The following is a 21,719-nucleotide window of genomic DNA, read 5'->3' on the forward strand; positions in this document are numbered from 1 at the left end:
ATATCTCAGCAACTAAAGGTCGTATCAACAAAGTTCAGCAAACTATAGAGAAGTTTAAGTACTTTTTGATTGCAAAATTGATTTTACATCGGAAAATGGAGATGAAAAATTTTTGCGACCAATATACGATTTAAAAAAAATCAGTATCGATTAAAAAAATCATAACTCGGTCAACGAGTTTTTGCCCATTCTGGAAATTTCTGAAAAGTTGGTTTTTGATGTCCCCTAAACATATAAAAAATAAAAATAAAATAAAAATAGTGTTTTTTTGCAAAGGTCCACCACTCCAATTGCGAGCACAAATAGCAGGCGACGCGATACTGCCCTGATGAATTCCTACCGTTTGTCACTTTCACACCATTCGCTCCCGAACACTCTCTCTTCTATTCTCCTTCTCTCTCTGATCGGCTCAGTCTCCGAACGGCTCAGACAGGCCAAACGTCGCCGATCACTCTGAACTGAACACATTTTTTCTCTGATGCGCTGCGTTATACTTATTGATTTGGGCTGCCTAAAATCAACTTTGTCAATTAAATTGTGCATTTATTTTGATTTCATAACATTATAGACACCATTAAAAGAAATTTCCACCAAGAAAAAATCAAATTGATGGCAAACTGAGACAAAAAGACTGCCGCGCTGGCATTTTGTGAGAATGGCTCTTCGCTGAGCATGGTAGTGTGTGGGGTTGTCGAGTGACGGAGTAGACAAATATTTTCACGATGTATTTGTTCGCTGAGTGAACAGTTCGGGCCACTCGCTAGCTGCTTGCGAGTATCATTCGCTCATGAATGCTAGCGGGTTGGAATAGGCGACGAATGGATAGGCGATGAGTGAGTGGTTTCCATTCAATGAACCGAAAATCAGGACCCTTGTTTCCATGCATCATTTTTTTATGGACTGCCAAATTTGTATGGAATATTGTATAGACAAATTTATTATGCAAAATGGCTTCTTTGGGCATACCAAAGGCACCAAAAAAATTTCAGATAAAAAAAAAAACAAAAATCGAATGACCGAAATCTGAGAGAACTGCTCGTGTATCTCATGAATTCTGGAGCTATAAAAGATATTGTCGAATTTTCAACAGCAGATCAAGATAATCTTAATTAAATCACTGAATTGTTAAAGTTTTAATTATATATTTTTTTAATAAAATTTTTAATTTTGTGCAAACGCTATTTATGATTTTTGGGATCGACAGTGTTTGGTTTCCAATAATTTAAATTTACCGTTAAATTGCCGATCGATGGATTTTAAGCAAGATTTACGTCTATTTATTTGTGTTTGTATGGATTTTTTCACAGACTTCAACGTTCAACAGTGAACCTTATACAATAAGTAATCTTTACAATACGAAAAGAGGGCCATACAAATTTAAAATAAAGGTTAGGCCACAAAGAATTTTTGTCTAATAAACATTGAGCAAAATAAAAAAATGCATGGTTTTTGACAGCTACTACTTTTATCTCAAGAAAATCCCAAATTACTCTCCGTCAGTCATCTCGTCCTGTCCCAAAATCCTCGTGATCACGCGATCTTTTTTTTTTTTTTTGCTAGAGCAAATCTCTGTCGGTTTTTTTTTTGACACCGGCTTCGGATCGTTCTTTGCCGATTTTACCTCCCCACCGAAATTCTTTGGCAGACGACGCTTCGCGAAGCCGCAACAAAAACTGCATTAGGGCGAATCGCCACCGAAGCAAAAATTCACGAGAACAAACAAAAAGAAGAAGAATCGTCACGTGTTCGGTCGGTTGGTCGGCGCGGTGGCAGTAGCAACTAAGCAAAAATGCTTAAAAATAAGTTTGAACTGAACTGAGGTGGGCAACCACACTCGCCGCAAACTGTCACACATACACTCTCACGCGGAACTGACCCTTTTATTCGCTGTTTGTGTAAAAGGTTTGTATACATGTTCCACCTGCCTTCTTCTTCGTCGTGTACGGGAATAGAATTCGATCTACCGGCTGACTTTCCGGATAAATGGGAAAATCTGACTTGTGTATGTGTGCTGGGCGCACATACATGTGTTTTTTGGGGGCTCGTCCCAGTTGCGTGTCGTTGACGTCACACACGATGCACACACGTTTGCGGAAAAGCGTGGGTGTATTTCAGAACGATTCTTAGAAGTCATACAATGAGAGAGACAGAGAGAAAAAGCGCTTGTGTGTTGGTGAGAAAATTTGCAATCGATTTTCCCTCATCATCACCAGCGAATTATCACTGCATATGTGTGCGTGCATTGTTCGTCAAGATCGGCGATATACAATAATTATTATTTATTGAGCCGTTTGCTCATACATTTTGCCTTTTTATTTTGAATCGTTTCGTTTTGTTTAATTTTCAAAAATAAATGGCATTCCTGAAACAAATAATAAAAACAAATTGCATTCCTGATTGATCGACACTTCAAATTGGTTACATTGTACTAGAAACATTGTAATCTGTTTGAAGGGGTGGTTGTGGGTGGGTGGTTTGCCGATAGCCGATAAAGCCGTATGGGTGTGGGTGAGTTCGAGAAAACTCTCTCTGAGAGAAGAGACAAAAATAATGAGAGCGATTAACGGTGAGTTACCGCCGAGAGTTTGAGAGTGGAGAGTATAGTGTGAGTTACCAAGGGAATATGGGGCATTATGTCAATTTGCACATGTTTTCCAGTGTTAGGGTATTTTAACCATTAGTGGACCCCCTAGTAGAGCCGAAGCACATTTTTCACAAATTTTCAATATTTTAAGCACTTTTTCATAACCCTTTGTACATAATAATGGAATCTGGAGTGTTTTGAACAACATTGAGTATTTGTTTCATCAGTTTTTTGTTTTTGAGCAGCAAAATAGCCATTTGAAAAAAAAGTTTTTTTTTGCCTGTTATGGACCCCCTTTTCCTATAGTGGACCCGGGTCCATAATCCGATTGTGGACCCGGGTCCACTATAGGCAAACTGTTATTTTTATACCAAATTTAACCGATATTTGATGTTTTGATGCATGGTGTAGGTCTAATCATAGATATAATGAATAAAAGTTGGATTTTGCTTACTTTTCATCATGAACAAATATGTTTTGTTAACAAATTTGGCTTTAAACAACAAAAAAACCTAACAGACATTTAAACACATTTATTTCCGAAAAAGATCCGAGAAAACGTTTCAAAAACCAAATACAAAAACCAAAATACAAATAATTTAAAAAAGTAATATTGATGCATTTTTTTCATATTAATTACATAAATGATTGATCGAAACTAAACAATAGTTTTGTTTACAGTTGCTGATAAAACCAGGCATGTTTATTTAAAAATAATGTTTTGTTATTGATTTATTACTATAAAATATCATTTCAAACTGCAACTATGATGCTTTAGTTAAGTACCATTAACTAAAGTTTTGATTAATTATAAATTCTTTCGGCTTCAGCATATTGGTACTTTTAACATAAAAACAGCTATATTTATACTCATAATTGAAAAAATATGCGTTTAAGTTGATTACAACAAGCATTCATTGTATGTTTAAGAGAAACTTTTGCTTAAATACACAGTTTTCTTTATTTTTGTAAGTTAAATTAACAGGGGTCCACTTTTGGAAAAGTTTGGAATTTCGTTGTCCTATATTGGACCCCCCTAATTTTTGCTCGAAAATGAGCAGTTCTTCGCTTTATTTTAGTAAAGTTCCTTAAACTTACATTAATTCGACCTGCTGAAGTTGAATAATCAGTCAAAAAATGATTGGATAGTTAATTCAATCATAAAATATAAATGCAGTTTTGTTGTGAAAATGCTAGTGTCCATGACTGATTTCAGATGTCGAACTCAAAACACTTATTTTGACTGAAAGGACACGTCAATGTCAGCCAACATTGTTTTAAATGATGCTGAACATGCCAAATAAAAGATTCGTAGACAAAAACACGCTTGAAATTGTGATTTTATTGAATTTTTCATCGAAAAACCTTCAGAGGGTCCACTATAGGAAAGGGGTCCACTAATGGATAACGTACCCTATGAAATCAAGCAAAACAATGTGAATGGGCCAATGTTGATTTCTAAATACTCCGTCTATCTTGCCTACGTCAGCGAATGTTTACATTAAAATTGTCTTTTGGAAATCGAGGCTGTCGTGCTATCTTGTCGCACGTCGCTTTTTGACGTTCCTAGAAAAACGCGTTTTAATGTTTGATCATGAATAAACAAAAAATAGTGGACGCAATGTAAACAACAACAACACTTTTTGTTTTGTTGACCATTCTGTGCTTTGTGCAGAAGTTTGGTTGAATTTGGTGTCGAAGTCCAGAGTTATAATTACAAATCTAGAGGTTTTTTTTTCCTATAAACATATGAAAGACAATAGCTTATAGGACCTTCTCAAAAAAAAAAAAATATAAAAATCTCGAAACGTTTAAGGTGGTTGGGCATGTACGTGTGTCAAACGTCCTTTTAGCTAGTTGCCACAATTACAACAATTTTCTGGGTATGTCAAGATAGCAAGATAAGATTGAAACTTCATTATTGTATTAGTGAGTGTAGTTAGTGACAACAATGCACGGAGTTTTTCGGTTTTTGATGAAAATCGAATTTTGGGGATCTGAAAATCCCTAGTAACATTTAAGGTGAAGCCGTTGATCATTTTCGAAGAAATTTGATCATCACTATAAAATATTCTGTATTAAATTCAATTTAACGAATTTCAGCAACAAAATGAATCAGCATGTGCCGATTGTTGCCATCTTGAAGCCACTGAAGGAATTTTTGATCTAAATCAATTGTGCTTCAAAATTTATATAATTGTGTGCCACAGTCATTGACGTCCTAGTTGGCAATCATTGATTAATGACGATTTCCATAACTTTACAAGGAATGGGATAATCGTTACCAAAAGGAATCAGCATGTGTAGGGCACTATTCTAAACAACTTGTTGAAGGAATTTTGTCAAAATATTCAAAGCGTCGCAAAATTTATATCTTTGAACGAAAAATCATGACAATGATGGAAGTCTTCACGTTAAGGCTTTATCGTAGCCGTCATAACCGCTATAAAGCCAATCAGCCAGAACCAACACTAAAACTACTTAGTCGTAACAGCCTTCTCAGAACCTCGATAAACCCCTCTTAAAACCCAAAAGGACTTCCGCAAAAAGTTTTCACGGCCTTTTATAAAACCTTTATAGAAGTACAAGGCTTTTTAACTGAATCTTTACAAACTCCTCAAAGCCTTAATAAAACCTTTGTTAAAACCTAGTCAGGAGTTGTGGAAAATTACAATGCATACGTCTTCAAACTTCTTATGCCAAACGATTTTATTCTTGCAAAAAAATATTCTTAGTCAGGGGCGTTGTCTCTGGGGGGGGCATAGTACTTTTTGACCCCCTCCCCTCGTAAAATTAGGTGAGGGGGGCAGCCCATACAGAAATTTTGAAAGAAAAATATTATAACTATCGAAAATAGTATTTCACCGAAATATTCAAAAAATAGTAGTTTATGCAACAAGTTGCAAAAAGAAGATTTTTTCAGCACGATTCGTACATATATCCAACGAGGTTCACCAAGTTGGATAAATACGACGAGTGATGAAAAAATCCATACAACTTTTTTTGCAATTCCGAAAAACACCCTTTGAACAGAATTATAAGTCAAATGTCAATATTTTTAGTCAATGAAGCGTTTAAATAAAAAAATGTTGAAAAGTATTACTTTTCCAAACTAGTGCTGAAAAGTGCACTCAAAGAGCTTTTAAGACGTTCTTCTTGAGAGCTTATGAGAACAGTCACATGAAAATATACCTGAAGTCGGTTTTTCCAATGAACCAATGTTTTCTACACATTATTGATGCTAAAAACAAGACATTTTTAACTGGCAACAAGCATAACAATACTTTAAACGTAAATGCCAACCAGAATAAGCTGAGTGCCGTTAAGAAGAGCTCTTAGTGCCGATGCATGTCTGCTTACAGGCAAAACTTAATCCTTTCTTTAAAATACAGTTGAATTGCTTGTTTTTGATAATTTTTATTTTGAGGGTTTCTTAAATTTTTAATAATTGTTTTATTAATTTCATTAATCTTGTTATATAATTAGAATTTATCGAATTTTACTAAATTATTCGAATTTCTTTAATTTCTTGAACTTTATACAGTTTTAAATTTCATCATTTTCTTATAAATTTTGCATTCATTTCGATTCCTTGATTTTCGAATAATTAAATTAATTGATTTTCGAACAGTTAATAAAATTAAATAAATTTAAAATGCATTCCCCTACGTTTGGAATCATTTTAAGCATGTTTGAAAAATTCAAAAATCTTAGGAATTTTGTTGAATTTCAATGTACATAACCGCAAAAAGCTTTTTTTCAACATTTTTTTTTTGTCAAATCATAAATTTTTTTGAAGACTAATGATTGCAAATCAACTGTACGGGTTTATTATACATTTTCCAATAGTTTGTTCAGTGAAATGTCAAAGTTCTGGCATGTAATTAAATTTTTTATATATATTTTTTTTTCATAAATTTTAATTAATATCAGATAATAAGTAGCTTATGGGAAGTGGCCAAGTATGTTTCTTTTTTTATTGTTACATAAAACCTAGTTGGAGCCTACTCGTTGGATTTTACATATTGGATGCGGTGAATGCCCAAATAAAATTATTTAGCAATCAAGATGCTACCATAAAACCTTAATAAAACTAGGAGGTGGCTAGTTGGTTTAAAAATGTTACTTGGGATGGAGCATTTAACATGCCTAATGGCACTTGACAGTTAAAACCGCCTTGGATTTAAAGAAGCATGCGATAAAACTGTTTGGCATGCCATTGAAAAACTCTCTTCACACATTCATAAAACCTTATGAAAAGCCATTTAGTTTTTATTGTCACCTGGTTTTATGAACCTCGGAACTGATTTAGGTTAAAGGAGAGGGAAGAAAAAGATGAATAAAAAAATCAAGCCTGATTTCAAACAAATGGGAGAATTAACACATTCCATTTTCCCTTTTCCAGGTGCCACCTTCGGTACGGGTATTACTGCCATCAAACTGACCGCCCTCGGACGACCCCAGCTGCTGGTTGGTATCTCTCTATATTGCAGTAAATTGTACTTTTTTTAAATGCTGAAACTAAAAAAAACCCATTCCCCAAAAACAGCTCCAGCTGTCCGACGTCATCATGCAGGCCCGCGACTACATGAAGCAGCTGGCCGGCACGCACGGCAACGTGCTCACGCATCACAAGACGCTGTCCGACCTGGAGCGCTACCTGAGCAACTTCTCCGACAAGAAGGAGGTGCAGGCCTTCCTGGACAAGATTCAGCACGACAAAGACGGGTGGGAGCTTTTTGAGGTTTTGTTAGAGACGTGAATGAATGACGTTCTGTTTGTTTGTTTTGCGCAGTATTTTACACTTGTTCCCCTGGTCGGGAATCATCAACGAAGACTGCGAACTGAGCGACACGTTCCGGGTGCCGGATCCGTCCACCGGCCAGATGCGCCGACTGATCTCACAGATTCCACCCAAAGAAGAGGAGATGTTCCGCAACATGATCAGACGGTTGAACACGATCGTGAAGGTGGGTTGACTTTAGAGTAAATTGAGCTGTGGATATTGAAGTATTCTTTTTTAGGCTGCCCAAGACTTGGACGTCCGTATAATGATTGACGCCGAGCAGACCTACTTCCAGCCGGCCATCTCGCGAATCACGCTGGAAATGATGCGAAAGTACAACACCGAGAAGGCGATCGTGTTCAACACGTACCAGTGCTATCTGAAGAACACGTACAAGGAGGTAAGTGAGGGTCTTTTAAATCTTCTTTAAACAGATATCGAACACTCGATGGTTTCAGGTCTGTACCGATCTGGAGCAAGCCAAGCGGCAGCACTTCTACTTTGGGGCCAAGCTGGTGCGAGGTGCGTACATCGAGCAGGAACGGGCCCGTGCCGCGGCACTTGGCTACGAAGACCCGACCAATCCGTCGTTTGAGGCCACCACGGAGATGTACCACAAGACGCTGACCGAGTGTTTGAGGAGAATCAGAGTAAGGAGTAAACATTGCCTTCAAAAGCTGAATAATTTAATTTTGGCTTTATTTGTAGATTCTGAAGGACGCCGGTGAGGATCCGAAGAAGATCGCCATCATGGTGGCGTCGCACAACGAGGACACCGTTCGCTTTGCCATCGAGAAGATGAACGAGATCGGCATCCACCCGGAGGACAAGGTGATCTGCTTCGGCCAGCTGCTGGGCATGTGCGACTACATCACGTTCCCGCTTGGTGAGTGAAGTTTTTTGATTTTTATATTTGGATTGAAAAACCAAGAAGTTTGACACCCACATTGTCAAAAATTCAATAGTTCTGTGAATGTTTAATAGACGGAACATCCTCCGGGGAATCCGGACCATTCAGAGCGGTAACCAATCCAGCCAAACTATCAAATTTAATGTTTGAGTTAAAAAAAAATGAAGGTTGCCACCCATATTGCCGAATTACATCTAATTCGGTAAATGTCCCCTTGGCGGAACATCCCCCAGGGCACCTGGACCAGCCCAGATTGTGACCTTTCCAATCAAATGGTATATTTGCTTACTTGCCATTAATAACCAAAAGGTTTGATAAAATATTGCCTTAATTATAATCGATTGGTAAATGTCCCCACGACGGAACATCCCCGGGACACTCAGAATTGCCTGGGGAAGGCCAATTCATCCATATTTTTTTTTCATATTTTGCTATAAAATTAAAAAGTTTGACTCCCATATTGCCTAGTCTCATATGGTTCCATAAATATCCTCTAGTCGGAACATCCCCCGAGGTACCCGGAACATTCCGGGTTGTGGCCAATCCAGCCGAATAGTCTATTTTTATACTTGGCTCCAAAATTTAAGAAGTTTGACACCCATATTGCCAAAACTCAAACGGTTCCGCGAATGTCTCCTCAACGGAACGTCCCCCGGGGCACTCGGACCACTCCAGGTTGTGGCCAATCCAGTCAAATGATCTTCAATCATATATAGCTTCCGAAGGCAAGAAGATTGACACTCATACTGTTCCAACTTTTACGGTTCTATAAATGTTTCCATGACGGAACATCCCCCAGGGTACCTAAAACTTCCGGGTTGTGACCAATCAAGCAAAAAATTCAGTTTTCAAACATGGCCTTAAAAAACCAAGAAGTTTGACACCTATATTGCCCAAACTCAAACGGTTCCGTAAATGTCCAAGTGAAGGAACATCCCTCGGGGCACCCGGACCATTCGGGAATGTGGCCACCTTGTGAGGCAACTGAACCATCCTGGGATGTGACCTATCCAGCAAAAAAAAAAAAAATGTCACATTAGGCATCAGAAACCAACAAGTTTGACACCCATATTGTCCAAACGCATATTGTTTGGGTAACTTCCCCTCGCCGGAACATCCCCCAGGGCATCCGGGCCATCCAGAGTTGTGATCAATTGATGTGTTAAGTAAATTTTCATATTTGACTTGAAAAACCATTAAGTTTGATACCCGTATTGTTCGAATTCATACGGTTCTGTTAATGTCCCTTCGACGGAACATTCCCCAGGGTACCCGGATCTTTCCGGATGGTTATCAACCTAGTTAAATCTTCGTTATACCATTCGAGAAGGAATGCAGGATGTTTGTTTACATTTTGTGATCTGCACATTTATTTCAAACAAGCCAATTTTCTTCCGAAACTGACACTTTTTGAACCTGTTCCGTCGTTAGGTTAAGCTGGGCGTAAACATCTCGTGGAATGTCATCTGCAAACGTTGAGGTTATAAGTTCCGTGGTACTCAAAAAAGGTAAACAAAGTCTTACCCTTGCAGTGGTAGCTCAAGCTCGAAAACGTCAGAAACGCCTGCGAGAAGCAGTAAAACCCCAACCGACCACCCTTTATGTCATGGTTGAACAAATTCCCCGAATCCACCTCCAGCCGCTTCCCCTTGAACACCCGTATCCGGATCAGCCCAATCTCGGGCCGGTGCAGCAACCGCCAGCGGTACGCGGTATAAAACTTCCACGGCTTGTGCTCCCGGTCACGCCACAGTCGCTTCGTTTGCCCTTTGACGCTGGCGTCGTGCCACAGGCTGTTGCGCAGATACTCCCCAGGGCCAGTTTGGCTTTTGACCAGTTTGAGCGAGAGGCCGGCTTTGGCGATCGCCTTGAAGGGTTTCTTGTTCATGAACGTTTGATCGCCAGCCTTCCACGAGACGAGATAGAACAGGCGACTGTGCACGTAGCCGAACACGAACCCCACGAAGTCGTCGTCCGGTTTTGCTTCCGGCTCGATGAAAAAGGTTCCGTCGAAGTTTAGACCTTCGAGCTTGTCGACGCTGTTGAAATGGAAGCTTTGAAGGTTATGGTCTTGAGTTCGAGTTGCTCTTACCCAATTGCCAATCCGGGATCGCTGTTGAACTTTTGGAATATCTCGGCACCCTCGTTGCGGATCTCCCACAGCGGGTCGTACTGCGTTGAGCTCGCGGGATCGATCTCTTGAACAGTGTAATTTTGGAAGTTTGACTGTTTGACGAAGCGGTTCGCAGGGCAGCTGTCCACCGTGTCAGCTATGCCGTCTCCATCGGCGTCATTTTCGCACAGGTCGCCGACTCCGTTCGCTGGAAGGAGACCAGAAGATCGATGTGGAGAGGGATTCTGAACAAGCTTAATTTGAGTTCAAAAGCAGGCGAATCCATCTCCACGCTTGACAGATTGTGCTTCAGAGCAGCTTTTGAATCGGCTCATACTCCGGCATCTGAATATTCAAAATGTGCTAACTAAGACTCCAACTCCGGATCGGATTTAACCGATCCATCTATGACTCCACAGTTCTACTTCAAAATGATTAAATCATGCTTTTTTAGGTAAGGAGATGGATTCTAGACAGGTCACTCACTTTTGGTATCTTTCTGATCCTTGTTGGGGACCAGTTCGCAGTTGTCCGACTCGTTGGGCACTCCATCGTTGTCCTTGTCGCTGTCGCAAGCATCCCCAATGCCATCTCCATCCGTGTCCAACTGGACAAAGTTCGCCACCAGCGGACAATTGTCCCGATCATCCTGGATTCCATCTCCATCGGAATCCAACTCCGACCAGCACGCATCACCAACTCCGTTTCCATCGCTATCCTTCTGATCCGGATTACGCACCCGCGGACAATTGTCACAAGCATTCCCAACTCCGTCCTTGTCCACGTCCTCCTGCTTCGGATTAAAAACGTACCTGCAGTTGTCCCACTCATTCGCCAATCCATCTCCATCAATGTCATCGTCACATGCATCTCCCCGTCCATCACCATCACTATCCAGCTGATTCATGTTCCTCACCCGCACGCAATTGTCACAGGCATCCCCAATCTGGTCCCCGTCAGAATCCTCCTGCCCAGGATTCGCCACATTAGCACAGTTATCCAGCAGATTGTCAACCCCGTCGTTGTCCACGTCCTTCTCGCAGGCATCCCCAACCCCATTCCCATCCCCGTCCTCCTGGCCCGAGTTCGGATGCTTCGGACAGTTATCCTTCTGACAGTGCTCATCCGTGCACTTGAGCTGCTTGTCCGGATACCCATCCGCATCGCTGTCCTTCCCGCAATGAACCCCATTGCCAGCATACCCAGCCGGACACTGGCCACACTCGAAGAACGGCTCTTTCTTCCGGCCCTGACAATCCACCCCCGTGTAGCAGGGCTTCTTCAGACAGGCCTTCGCCGTACAGGTCACACCGTTTCCGTCGAACCCGCTGGGACAGCTGGCGCAGCTGAAGAACGGGTAGCTGTCAGCTTCCGAGCACCGGACGCCTTTGTAGCACGGATTGAACGGGCAGAGTTTGCGGGAATCGCACTGGGGTTGTACGGATGCTTTCGGACAGCTACCGGAGGTGGACAGCAGTCCGGCACGGTTGCAGCTGGTGCACTTGTCCAGAAGCTGGCGTAGGTGGGTTACCTCGTCCTGGAGAACGTCGACTTGACCTTTGGAGGAGATGTGGGTTTTGGTTCGAAGGTTTCAAAAAGGCTATTGATTCTTACCGCTGCAAATTAAAGAAAAGTTTTAGTATTTTTTTTTTCAACCAAGATCATTCCAAATTACCAACTGTCTTGCTTTGCCCATATTGTAGGAGTGAAAATTAAGAGCAAAACTGTTTTGTAACACATGTTATTACACAAGTTAAAATACGGACTAAGAAAGTAACTTAAGTTGATGCCCCACTTATAGTTATTATGTACCGTTCCTAATAGTGTGGCAAAGCATGGCATGGATGTTAAATATTAATTATAAAAAAGAAAACAATCGCTCTCAATTTTTGCATTCGATCGTTGTCGATTTCTCGACCCACAATCGAAATTTCTCGATCACAATATTAAGATCGTAGTTTTTCAACGCTTGTTTTCAAAAATCCAATGGTTCGAAAATTCAAACATTTAAAAAAACTAAAATTCTAATTCAATGGTTCGAAAATAAAAAAAAGTTTTTTTCTTATTTCCAAATTACTGATTTTATAATTCCGTTTTGTTCTTAATAGTTAATAGGGCGTCCAATTTTCCCGGGTTTTGAATTTCCCGGCAAACGGGAAAAATATTTTTGAAATCCCGGGAATTCCCGGGATCCCGGGAAATTTTTGAAATAGTCATAAAACTTTTGTTTACATTATATTTGTTATGTTTTTAAGCTTAAAATCATAGAATTTGCTCAATAATATAAATTGGTGATAATCTACACTTCAATTTAACCAAGGACGAGAGTTTTTAAATAGAAAAACAAACTTAAAGTTCTTTTTTGCAATTCCGTCGTGAAACTACTTACTTTTCCTGTCATTCTTGAACGACGAAATAGCCTACTTTTCTGTACCAAAAGTAACAGAATCGAATAGCACCACTTTTCAAAATAAATGCTGAAAAGTTCTACTTTTCAGCACTGAAATGGGTGCTGAAAAGTTGAACTTTTCAGCACTTGTTTCGAAAAGTAACACTTTTCAACATTTTTTTTTATTTAAACGATTTATTGACAAAATACATGAAAATTTGACTTAAAATTTCACTCAATGGGTGTTTTTCGGAATTGCAAAAAAAATTTGTAAGCAACTCGTTGCAAAACTTGATTTTTTCAGCACTCTTCGTATTTATCCAACTCGGTAACCCTCGTTGGATAAATGTACGACTCGTGCTGAAAAAATCTACTTTTTGCAACTCGTTGCATAAAATACTATTTTTTGTTCTTTGTTGTGCTTTGGATTTTAAATGAACTTTAATTTTTAATTTCATTGTGATTCAAATTCAACAAGTCTTTAATAAATATATTTCTTTTATATACGTTTTATATGACATGACACATGACTAAATTTCATGTTTTATATAAAACATATTTTAAAAATTATCTTTAAGTAACTACCGCCAACTGAGGAAAATCGGGATTACAGTCTGAAAAGATACAGGAGATTTTAGAGCAATTAATTTGGAAATCGGTGTACAAATTGGTCTGTTCTGTTACTGTTTTAACCGAAGTCATTCAAAACATTATGCAAAAAATGTGGCTTAAATAGTTGTCTTAATTAGTTACATTTGTTTTGATTTGCCGAACAAATAATGCTGGTGTTTGTAAAAAAAAACTGAAATGATTTTTTTCAAATTTAAAATTATTAATATACGTAAAAATAATATCCAACCTTTTAACAATAGGGTAATTCTCCGCCAACTCACACAGCAGTTGCCCCGACCCCTCTTCGATTTGCGTGAAACTTTGTCCTAAGGGGTAACTTTTGTCCCTGATCACGAATCCGAGGTCCGTTTTTTGATATCTCGTGACGGAGGGGCGGTACGACCCCTTCCATTTTTGAACATGCGAAAAAGAGGTGTTTTTCAATAATTTGCAGCCTGAAACGGTGATGAGATAGAAATTTGGTGTCAAAGGGACTTTTATGTAAAATTAGACGCCCGATTTGATGGCGTACTCAGAATTCCGAAAAACGTATTTTCATCGAAAAACACTAAAAAGTTCTAAAATTCTCCCATTTTCCGTTACTCGACTGTAAAAATTTTGAAACATGTCATTTAATGGGAAATTTAATGTACTTTTCGAATCTACATTGTCCCAGAAGGGTCATTTTTCATTTAGAACAAAATTTTTCATTTTAAAATTTCGTGTTTTTCTAACTTTGCAGGGTTATTTTTAGAGTGTAACAATGTTCTACAAAGTTGTAGAGCAGACAATTACAAAAATTTTGATATATAGACATAAGGGGTTTGCTTATAAACATCACGAGTTATCGCGATTTCACGAAAAAAAGTTTTGAAAAAGTTGGTCGTCATCGATCATGGCCGTTCATGGTCACCCGCGACAGACACGGACGACGAAACAAAGAGAAACGCAAAAAGTAACTTTTTCAAAACTTTTTTCGTAAAATCGCGATAACTTGTGATGTTTATAAGCAAACCCTTATGTCTATATATCAAAATTTTTGTAATTGTCTGCTCTACAACTTTGTAGAACATTGTTACACTCTAAAAATAACCCTGCAAAGTTAGAAAAACACGAAATTTTAAAATGAAAAATTTTGTTCTAAATGAAAAAATGACCCTTCTGGGACAATGTAGATTCGAAAAGTACATTAAATTTCCCATTAAATGACATGTTCCAAAATTTTTTACAGTCGAGTAACGGAAAATGGGAGGATTTTTAAAACTTTTTAGTGTTTTTTCGATGAAAATACGTTTTTCGGAATTCTGAGTACGCCATCAAATCGGGCGTCTAATTTTACATAAAAGTCCCTTTGACACCAAATTTCTATCTCATCACCGTTTCAGGCTGCAAATTATTGAAAATACCTCTTTTTCGCATGTTCAAAATGGAAGGGTCGTACCGCCCTCCGTCACGAGATATCAAAAAACGGACCTCGGATTCGTGATCAGGGACAAAAGTTACCCCTTAGGACAAAGTTTCACGCAAATCGAAGAGGGGTCGGGGCAACTTTTCCCGATTTCGTGTGAGTTGGTAGAGAATTACCCAATATACAAAATTAAATAGAAAATATTTAAAGCGCTAGGTATTTAGCGGATCTGTATACTAAAATTTTAACAATTTTCCCTAATAAGCCATCCGCCATCGTGACTCGCGCGCCTGGTTTATCATTTTTCATATTTGTTTTATTATCGTTTTTAAAAATTCAAACACATCACGATTTAGAGAATTTTCTCAGCTTTCTAACTACGGGTTCATTTTTCAAAAAAAGCGAGTTTTTCTTCTCCATCGGTGCTTTTTAGTAAAATAGTTTTTCAAAATTCTTGGGTATTTCAAAATTTATCGCGATGACCTATACTTTTTTATACACCAAAATGTTCGTTGGGATGTGGGCAACATATGTCTAGAACATTGTTATAATTTTTGAACAATAAATAATGCCGTTTTTATAGTAAAAACTGAAGCGCGCCATCACCATATTTTCAAAATAGCGAAAAAGCTGGTTTTTACCTTGACAGGCAGATATCTCAAAATTCAATGCGATGACCTATACTTTTTATCGATGGAAAATGTTCAGAAATATTCAAGAATCAATTTGTAGTACATTAAAAAATATTTTAGTACATAAAAATATTTATTTCGGGCAAAATATTGCGAAAAATCTATTTTTTTCAAAGAAACTCAAATATAATCTAAGTATTTCTCCAATATCACAAAATTCAAAGCGATGACCTATACTTTTTATCGATGGAGAATGTTTAGAAATATTCAAGAATCAATTTGTAGTATTTTAAAAATATTTTAGTACATAAAAATATTTATTTTGGGCAAAATTTTGCGAAAAACCTATTATTTTTCAAGGAAACTTAAATATTTTCCAAGTATTTCTCCAATATCACAAAATTCAAAGCGATGACCTATACTTTTTATCGATGGAGAATGTTCAGAAATATTTTAGAATCAATTTGTAGTACTTTAAAATATTTTAGTACATAAAAATATTTATTTTCTGTTAAATATTGAGAAAAATCTATTTTTATCAAAGAAACTCAAAAAATTTTCCAAGTAATTCTCTAATATTTCAATATTCAAAGCGATGACCTATACTTTTTATCGATGGAGATTGTTCAGAAAATTCTAGAATCAATTTGTTGTAGATAAAAAATATTGGAGTACATAAAAATATTTATTTTGGGCAAAATATTGAGAAAAATCTATTATTTCAAAGAAACTTAAATATTTTCCAAGTATTACGCAATTTAGAATACATTTTTTATTCATACACGGAAAAAAATATGTGAATTTACTCGACACGGGAAAAAATAATCACAAAAAAATACATCATGTAAACTTGAGATTCGACGTAAATGGTTGAATCACACGTAAAATCATGGTTTTACGTATAATTTGTTGCAAATTTACATCGAATATAATTTAAATGTTTAATGACGTGCAAATGTGTTACATCATAAATGATGTAACATTTGGAAATATTTTTTTTTGTGTGTATTGTAAGTTATGACTATATAATTTCAATTTTCAGATGTCGATAAGGTTAAATTTTGATGAAAATATTTTCTTAAATTTTTGTTTTAGATTGAAATTATTATTTTTTAAACTTTTTATAACTTCAAAATAGTTGGGTCCTAAAATGAAGCTTAGATTGCTAATATTATTGTTCACAGCGATAAAGCTTATTTTTCTGGGTACAATGACCCTTTGTACGACCATAAAGAATATAAAATGGATTTTTAAATCAATTTGGAAAAATTAACCTCGCGGTCCTTCTTGACAGAAAAGTTTCTACTTGACAGCTCGTTCCAAGGGGACCATAGTTGATCCATCAAAAAAATGTTGTCCTGACAATATTTTTTTGGTATTAAAATGAAAAAAAGTGATCGGAATAGTTTTTAATCGTGTTTTTTTACCGTTGTATATAAAAATTGACATAGGGTTTTAGTACCCAATTCATCATTTTTAAATTTTCAATAGTTTATAAATTCAAAAAAGTTGTAAATTCTAATTAGATCTTATTTTTTAAATTTTGTGTATTTAAATTATTATATAGAAATGAATGTAAATTTTTCTGGACTTTTTTAATTTATTGGAATTTTAGATTTTTTAGAATCTTATATTCTTTTTCCGATTTTCAAATTTTGTCATTATTGTCAAATTTTGGATTTTTTTTACAATTTTCAAAAAGGTTTTGGTTTATAACTTTATTTAATAATTTGGATAAACTTGATTTTGTTTAATTGCAAAAAAATAATTGTTTTTTTTTTACTTTTTTTATTTAGTTTTTTCATTTAAGTATACTGCCGCTCCAATCTAGTCCGTCCCATATGTATTTTTGTCAAAAATGAGATAAACTTCACAAAAGTCTTGTTTTTACATATTATTTTAGCCTATCGTATAAACAAGGCATGTTTGTTCTAAAAATTCCAAAATAAATATGACTTTTGTGCTGTCCCATATGCAAAATAAAGGCAAATCAGTTCCTCATATAGAAATGCCTCGCAAATCGTTTGAGTGGATGCAGAATTGTTTAAATTTTACAGAGTATGTCTTTATGAATACGTAAAGCTTGAAAATATCATTAACTGTTCATTTCTGAAGAAATATTTGAATACTGAAAACGAAATAATCCAAACCTTTTTGCTTTCTTTCTTTTTCAAGGGAAAACCACGAATAGAAAAAATAAAATGCATACCGTTACGGCTGATATCTACACCATACAATTAGTTCTATTTTGTCTTGAATGAATATGCTTGATCCTGGTTCTGGAAAAGATTTGTAATTAATTTCGAGGGGTTAAGCAGTTGAGATTTGCATTCCTATGTCATTTGCCTCTGTATTATTTTAAAAAAATTCTGGTGTCGTTGCTGGTCATATTTTTGTATCTTGGAATTCTATAAAAATCTGAAATAAACAAATTTGTATCATTTGGTGACCATTAATTACTTGGAAAACTACCAAAACAAACCTGTAAATGACAGTTGAATAAGGTTGAACCTCTGGTGTAAATGCTCAAGCCTACCTTGATACCATGACTGACCTGACTTTATTTATGGACAAATAAAGTCGAGTCGGTCTCTTGTTGAAAATTCCACAAATTTAGCTTCAAATTGTTAGTTTTTTAAATCAAATTTATGATAGTGGTGTTTTTAGACAGATATCGAAATAACTGTATAAAAAATTAGATCGAAAATTTTGGTTTAGAATGAGAAAAATGGTGAAACTTTTTTTAGGCTTCTCACAGCGTTATCTCAGCACTCACTTTTTACATATGGGACGGACTAGATTAGAGCGGCAGTATAAGGCCGTTGCAAATATTTTTATATTTTTCAAAGTTTATTTCCCCTCTGCATTTCTAATCTAATCTTTTCTGCATTTATAATCACATTGAGTATGTTTGAACTCTTTTAAAAAAACATGTTGAATTTTTATGATATATTTATGTACAGTCCCCCAAAAAGGTTTTTTTGCGCGAAAAAAAACCGGTCAATATATTGATATTTTGAAAACTAATGATTAGAAAACAACTAAACGCGTGTAAAATGCATTTTAAAACACTTTTTTCAAGCAAAAACTTCAAAAAATATTTGCAACGGCCTAATTGAATCTTTTTTGAATTTTAAGCATTTTAATTTTTCTTTTAATTTTAGGATTAAAAAGATAGTTTTTTTATCATGCCTTTTTTTTAATTTAATATTTGATGTTTTTAAAATTTTACATAATTTTTTAAATTAAAAAAAAAAATTAAAAAAATGACATTTTTAAAATGCATTGAAATTTTTAATTTTTTTAAACTTCTGATATCCTTGTAGTTCTATCGGAAATCCTCGAACATCGGACTTCCATTTCGCCCATTCGTTGAACAGCAATAATGCTAACTTTAAACATTCAATTTAATCGCATCCGTACTCAAAACTACACAAATCGCTATCAGAATCCAGTTCGGTCTACTTTTCAGACCCGCAACTCCCCCAGGAGTGACAGCGTTCTGAAGGTTCTCAATCGCTGAATCCAGCTTGCCACGTATCTTGGATCGTTCTCCAACGTCAGTACAATTCCGCCCATCCCCGTCGTACCCCGGCGGACACCCGTCACAGGCGAAGAAGGGAAAGTGGCTGGATTCTGCACATTTGACACCCGGAAAGCACGGGTTGTTGGTGCAAAGCCGCCGGGGTGTACACTGGGGAAGGCATCCGTCAGCTCGTTGACATCCCGTACAGCGGTCCAGCGAGCTACGGAGGGATGCGATCTGCGCGAAGAGCTTGTCGATGTGACCTTTTTTTAAGGGGAATAATTGGTTGAAGTTGGCGCTTTTGAAGTGTATTTGATGATCTTACCGCTGAAAGTGAAGATATTTTGAGGTTATTTTAGATTTTTTTTTCATATCACAAACAAATACCAATTCGGATCTTCCATCGATGCTACTGGAAGTATTATCAGCATTAAGAATGCTATGTAGAACATGTTGGTTCTCACTAGCTTAGCTTTTCTACAGGTTTATCTTACACAATTTGTTATGAATTTAGTTAAACCACTTTGTCATGGTTGGTTAACCTAATTGTAGCAGGGAATTAAAAAGTGTAGACGTTTTACAACCAGCTTTCCTCGATAACTGTAACGTTATTGTTCTGCTTGATTGACGGATCCAATTGGTTGAAAATATCGCGAGGAACTCCATCTGTCGACAATGAAATCAATACCACTAAACTGAAAAATCTTAAAAATCGCTTACCATTGCACTTGTACTTCAAATTTGACCACGTCACGAAGGCCTGCGAGAACGTGTAGATCCCCAGCCGTCCCCCTTTGATAGTGCCTTCAAACACATTACCAGAATCCGCCTCCAACCTGTCACCCTGGTACAGCTGAACTCGTATCAAACCAATCCCCGGTCGATGCAGCACCTTCCAGCGGTACGCAGTGCTGAACCGCCAAGCCTTCTTCTCCGGATCTTGCCACAGTAGCTTCGTCTGCCCCTCCACACTGGCATCGTGCCACAGGCTATTCCGGAGCATCTCTCCCGGACCGGTCCGGCTGTTGACCAGCTTGAGTAGAATTCCAGGCGTAGCCTTAGCCACGAATGGCCTTTTGTCCCAGTACTGCTGGGCTCCGGCTTTCCACGACACGAAGTAGAACAATCTTGCTTTGACGAAGCCGAACACGAATCCTATAAAGTCGTCGTCGACAAACTTTGGGTCCGGCTCGACGAAGAACGTCCCTTCAAAGTCCAACCCCTCTAACTTGTCGAGGCCTACCGCCAAGCCGGGATCGCTGTTCAAGCTCTGGTAAATCTCCGTTCCCTGATTGCGAACTTCCCAGTACGGATCGTCCTGGGATGTTCCCTTGGGATCGAGCGATAGCGTTGTAAAGTTCCGCAAATCTGCCTGCTTGATCGCTCCATTCAGGGGACAGTTATCCTTCCAATCTACGATGCTGTCTCCATCCAGATCGTTCTCGCAACTGTCACCAATTCCGTTTCCTGCAATTATCTAGTAGATTGAAAGTGTCTAAGTCCTCCAAGTAACTTACTGTTGACATCCCCCTGACCCGCGTTCGGAATCAGTTCGCAGTTGTCCAATCCGTTCAGCACTCCATCATTATCCCTGTCCTCGTCACAAGCATCTCCAATTCCATCTCCATCCGTGTCCAACTGAGCGCAGTTTTCCACCAGCGGACAGTTGTCCAAATCATCCTGAAATCCATCTCCGTCCGAATCCACCTCCGACGAGCACGCGTCTCCAACCTCATTACCATCAGAATCTTCCTGGAACGGATTGTGTTTCATCCGGCAGTTGTCGCACCCGTTCCCAACTCCGTCCCCGTCGTCATCCTCCTGCTCCGGATTGTAAACAAACGCGCAGTTGTCCCGCTCATTCACCAATCCATCTCCATCAATGTCGTCATCACACTCATTTCCTCGCCCATCACCGTCGACGTCCGTCTGCTTTCGGTTCGAAACCTTTGCGCAGTTGTCACAAGCATCGCCAATCTTGTCCCCGTCGAAGTCCTCCTGCGCAGGATTCGAAACGTACCGACAGTTATCCGCCAGATTGCCAACGCCGTCCGCATCGACATCCTCCTCGCAAGCATCTCCCTCCCCGTCGCGATCCGTATCTTCCTGTCCGGAGTTTGGATGCCGCGGACAGTTGTCCTCCCCGTCCGGATATCCGTCCGCGTCGCTGTCCTTCGCGCAGAGAATCCCATCGCCAGCTAGCCCTACCGGACAGTCGCCACAGCTGAAGAACGGTTCCGACGGTAGCATCTGACAGCTGACTCCGTCGTAGCACGGATTCTCCAGGCAAGGATTCCTGCTGCAGGTCATTCCATCTCCTACGAACCCCGTCGGACATGGTCCGCACTTGAAGAACGGCTCCCGGTCCGTCCAAGTGCAGTTGACTCTCGGGAAGCATGGGTCATCACCGCAACCATCTTCCGGTGAACAGAAGCGACCGTTCCCTTCAAACCCCGGCGGACAGTCTCCACACTCGAAGAACGGAACCTTGTCAACCCAAGTGCAGCTAACGCCTCGAAAGCAGGGCCCTTCCCCGCAAGGATCTCGCGCTGTACAGTTGCGACCATCGCCTCGATAGCCCTGCGGGCAGTCACCACAGCTGAAGAACGGGTAGTGATCGGACTCCACGCAGTTGACACCCGGAAAGCAGGGATTGTTGCTGCACAGCTTGCGCGGTGGGTCGCAAGGCGTACTGTCACTGATACAGCTGGCTTCTGAAACAATTCGTGGACATCTGGCGCATCGGTGCAGCAGGTCTC

At 38.6% G+C, this 21,719-nt stretch overlaps 2 protein-coding genes across 4 annotated transcripts in view; one reads left to right on the top strand and one right to left on the bottom strand.

Annotated features, from left to right (window-relative positions):
• The window catches only part of LOC6042272 (proline dehydrogenase 1, mitochondrial), a 57,767-nt gene that overhangs the window by 26,254 nt on the left and 9,794 nt on the right, over nucleotides 1–21,719 (top strand). For all 3 annotated transcript variants that reach the window (XM_038259674.1, XM_038259673.1, XM_038259675.1), the window contains exons 5-10: nucleotides 6,990–7,054; nucleotides 7,134–7,312; nucleotides 7,380–7,554; nucleotides 7,609–7,770; nucleotides 7,829–8,020; nucleotides 8,079–8,256. In XM_038259674.1, coding sequence (XP_038115602.1) covers nucleotides 6,990–7,054; nucleotides 7,134–7,312; nucleotides 7,380–7,554; nucleotides 7,609–7,770; nucleotides 7,829–8,020; nucleotides 8,079–8,256 — 951 coding nt within the window. The remainder of the gene's footprint in view (nucleotides 1–6,989; nucleotides 7,055–7,133; nucleotides 7,313–7,379; nucleotides 7,555–7,608; nucleotides 7,771–7,828; nucleotides 8,021–8,078; nucleotides 8,257–21,719) is intronic.
• Nucleotides 20,368–21,476, bottom strand: LOC119768743 (cartilage oligomeric matrix protein-like). The gene has a single exon (XM_038259676.1). The coding sequence runs from the start codon at nucleotides 21,268–21,270 to the stop codon at nucleotides 20,434–20,436; it is 837 nt and encodes a 278-aa protein (XP_038115604.1). The 5' UTR covers nucleotides 21,271–21,476; the 3' UTR covers nucleotides 20,368–20,433.

Source organism: Culex quinquefasciatus, chromosome 3 (assembly GCF_015732765.1).
Source record: "Culex quinquefasciatus strain JHB chromosome 3, VPISU_Cqui_1.0_pri_paternal, whole genome shotgun sequence".
NCBI lineage: Eukaryota > Metazoa > Arthropoda > Insecta > Diptera > Culicidae > Culex > Culex quinquefasciatus.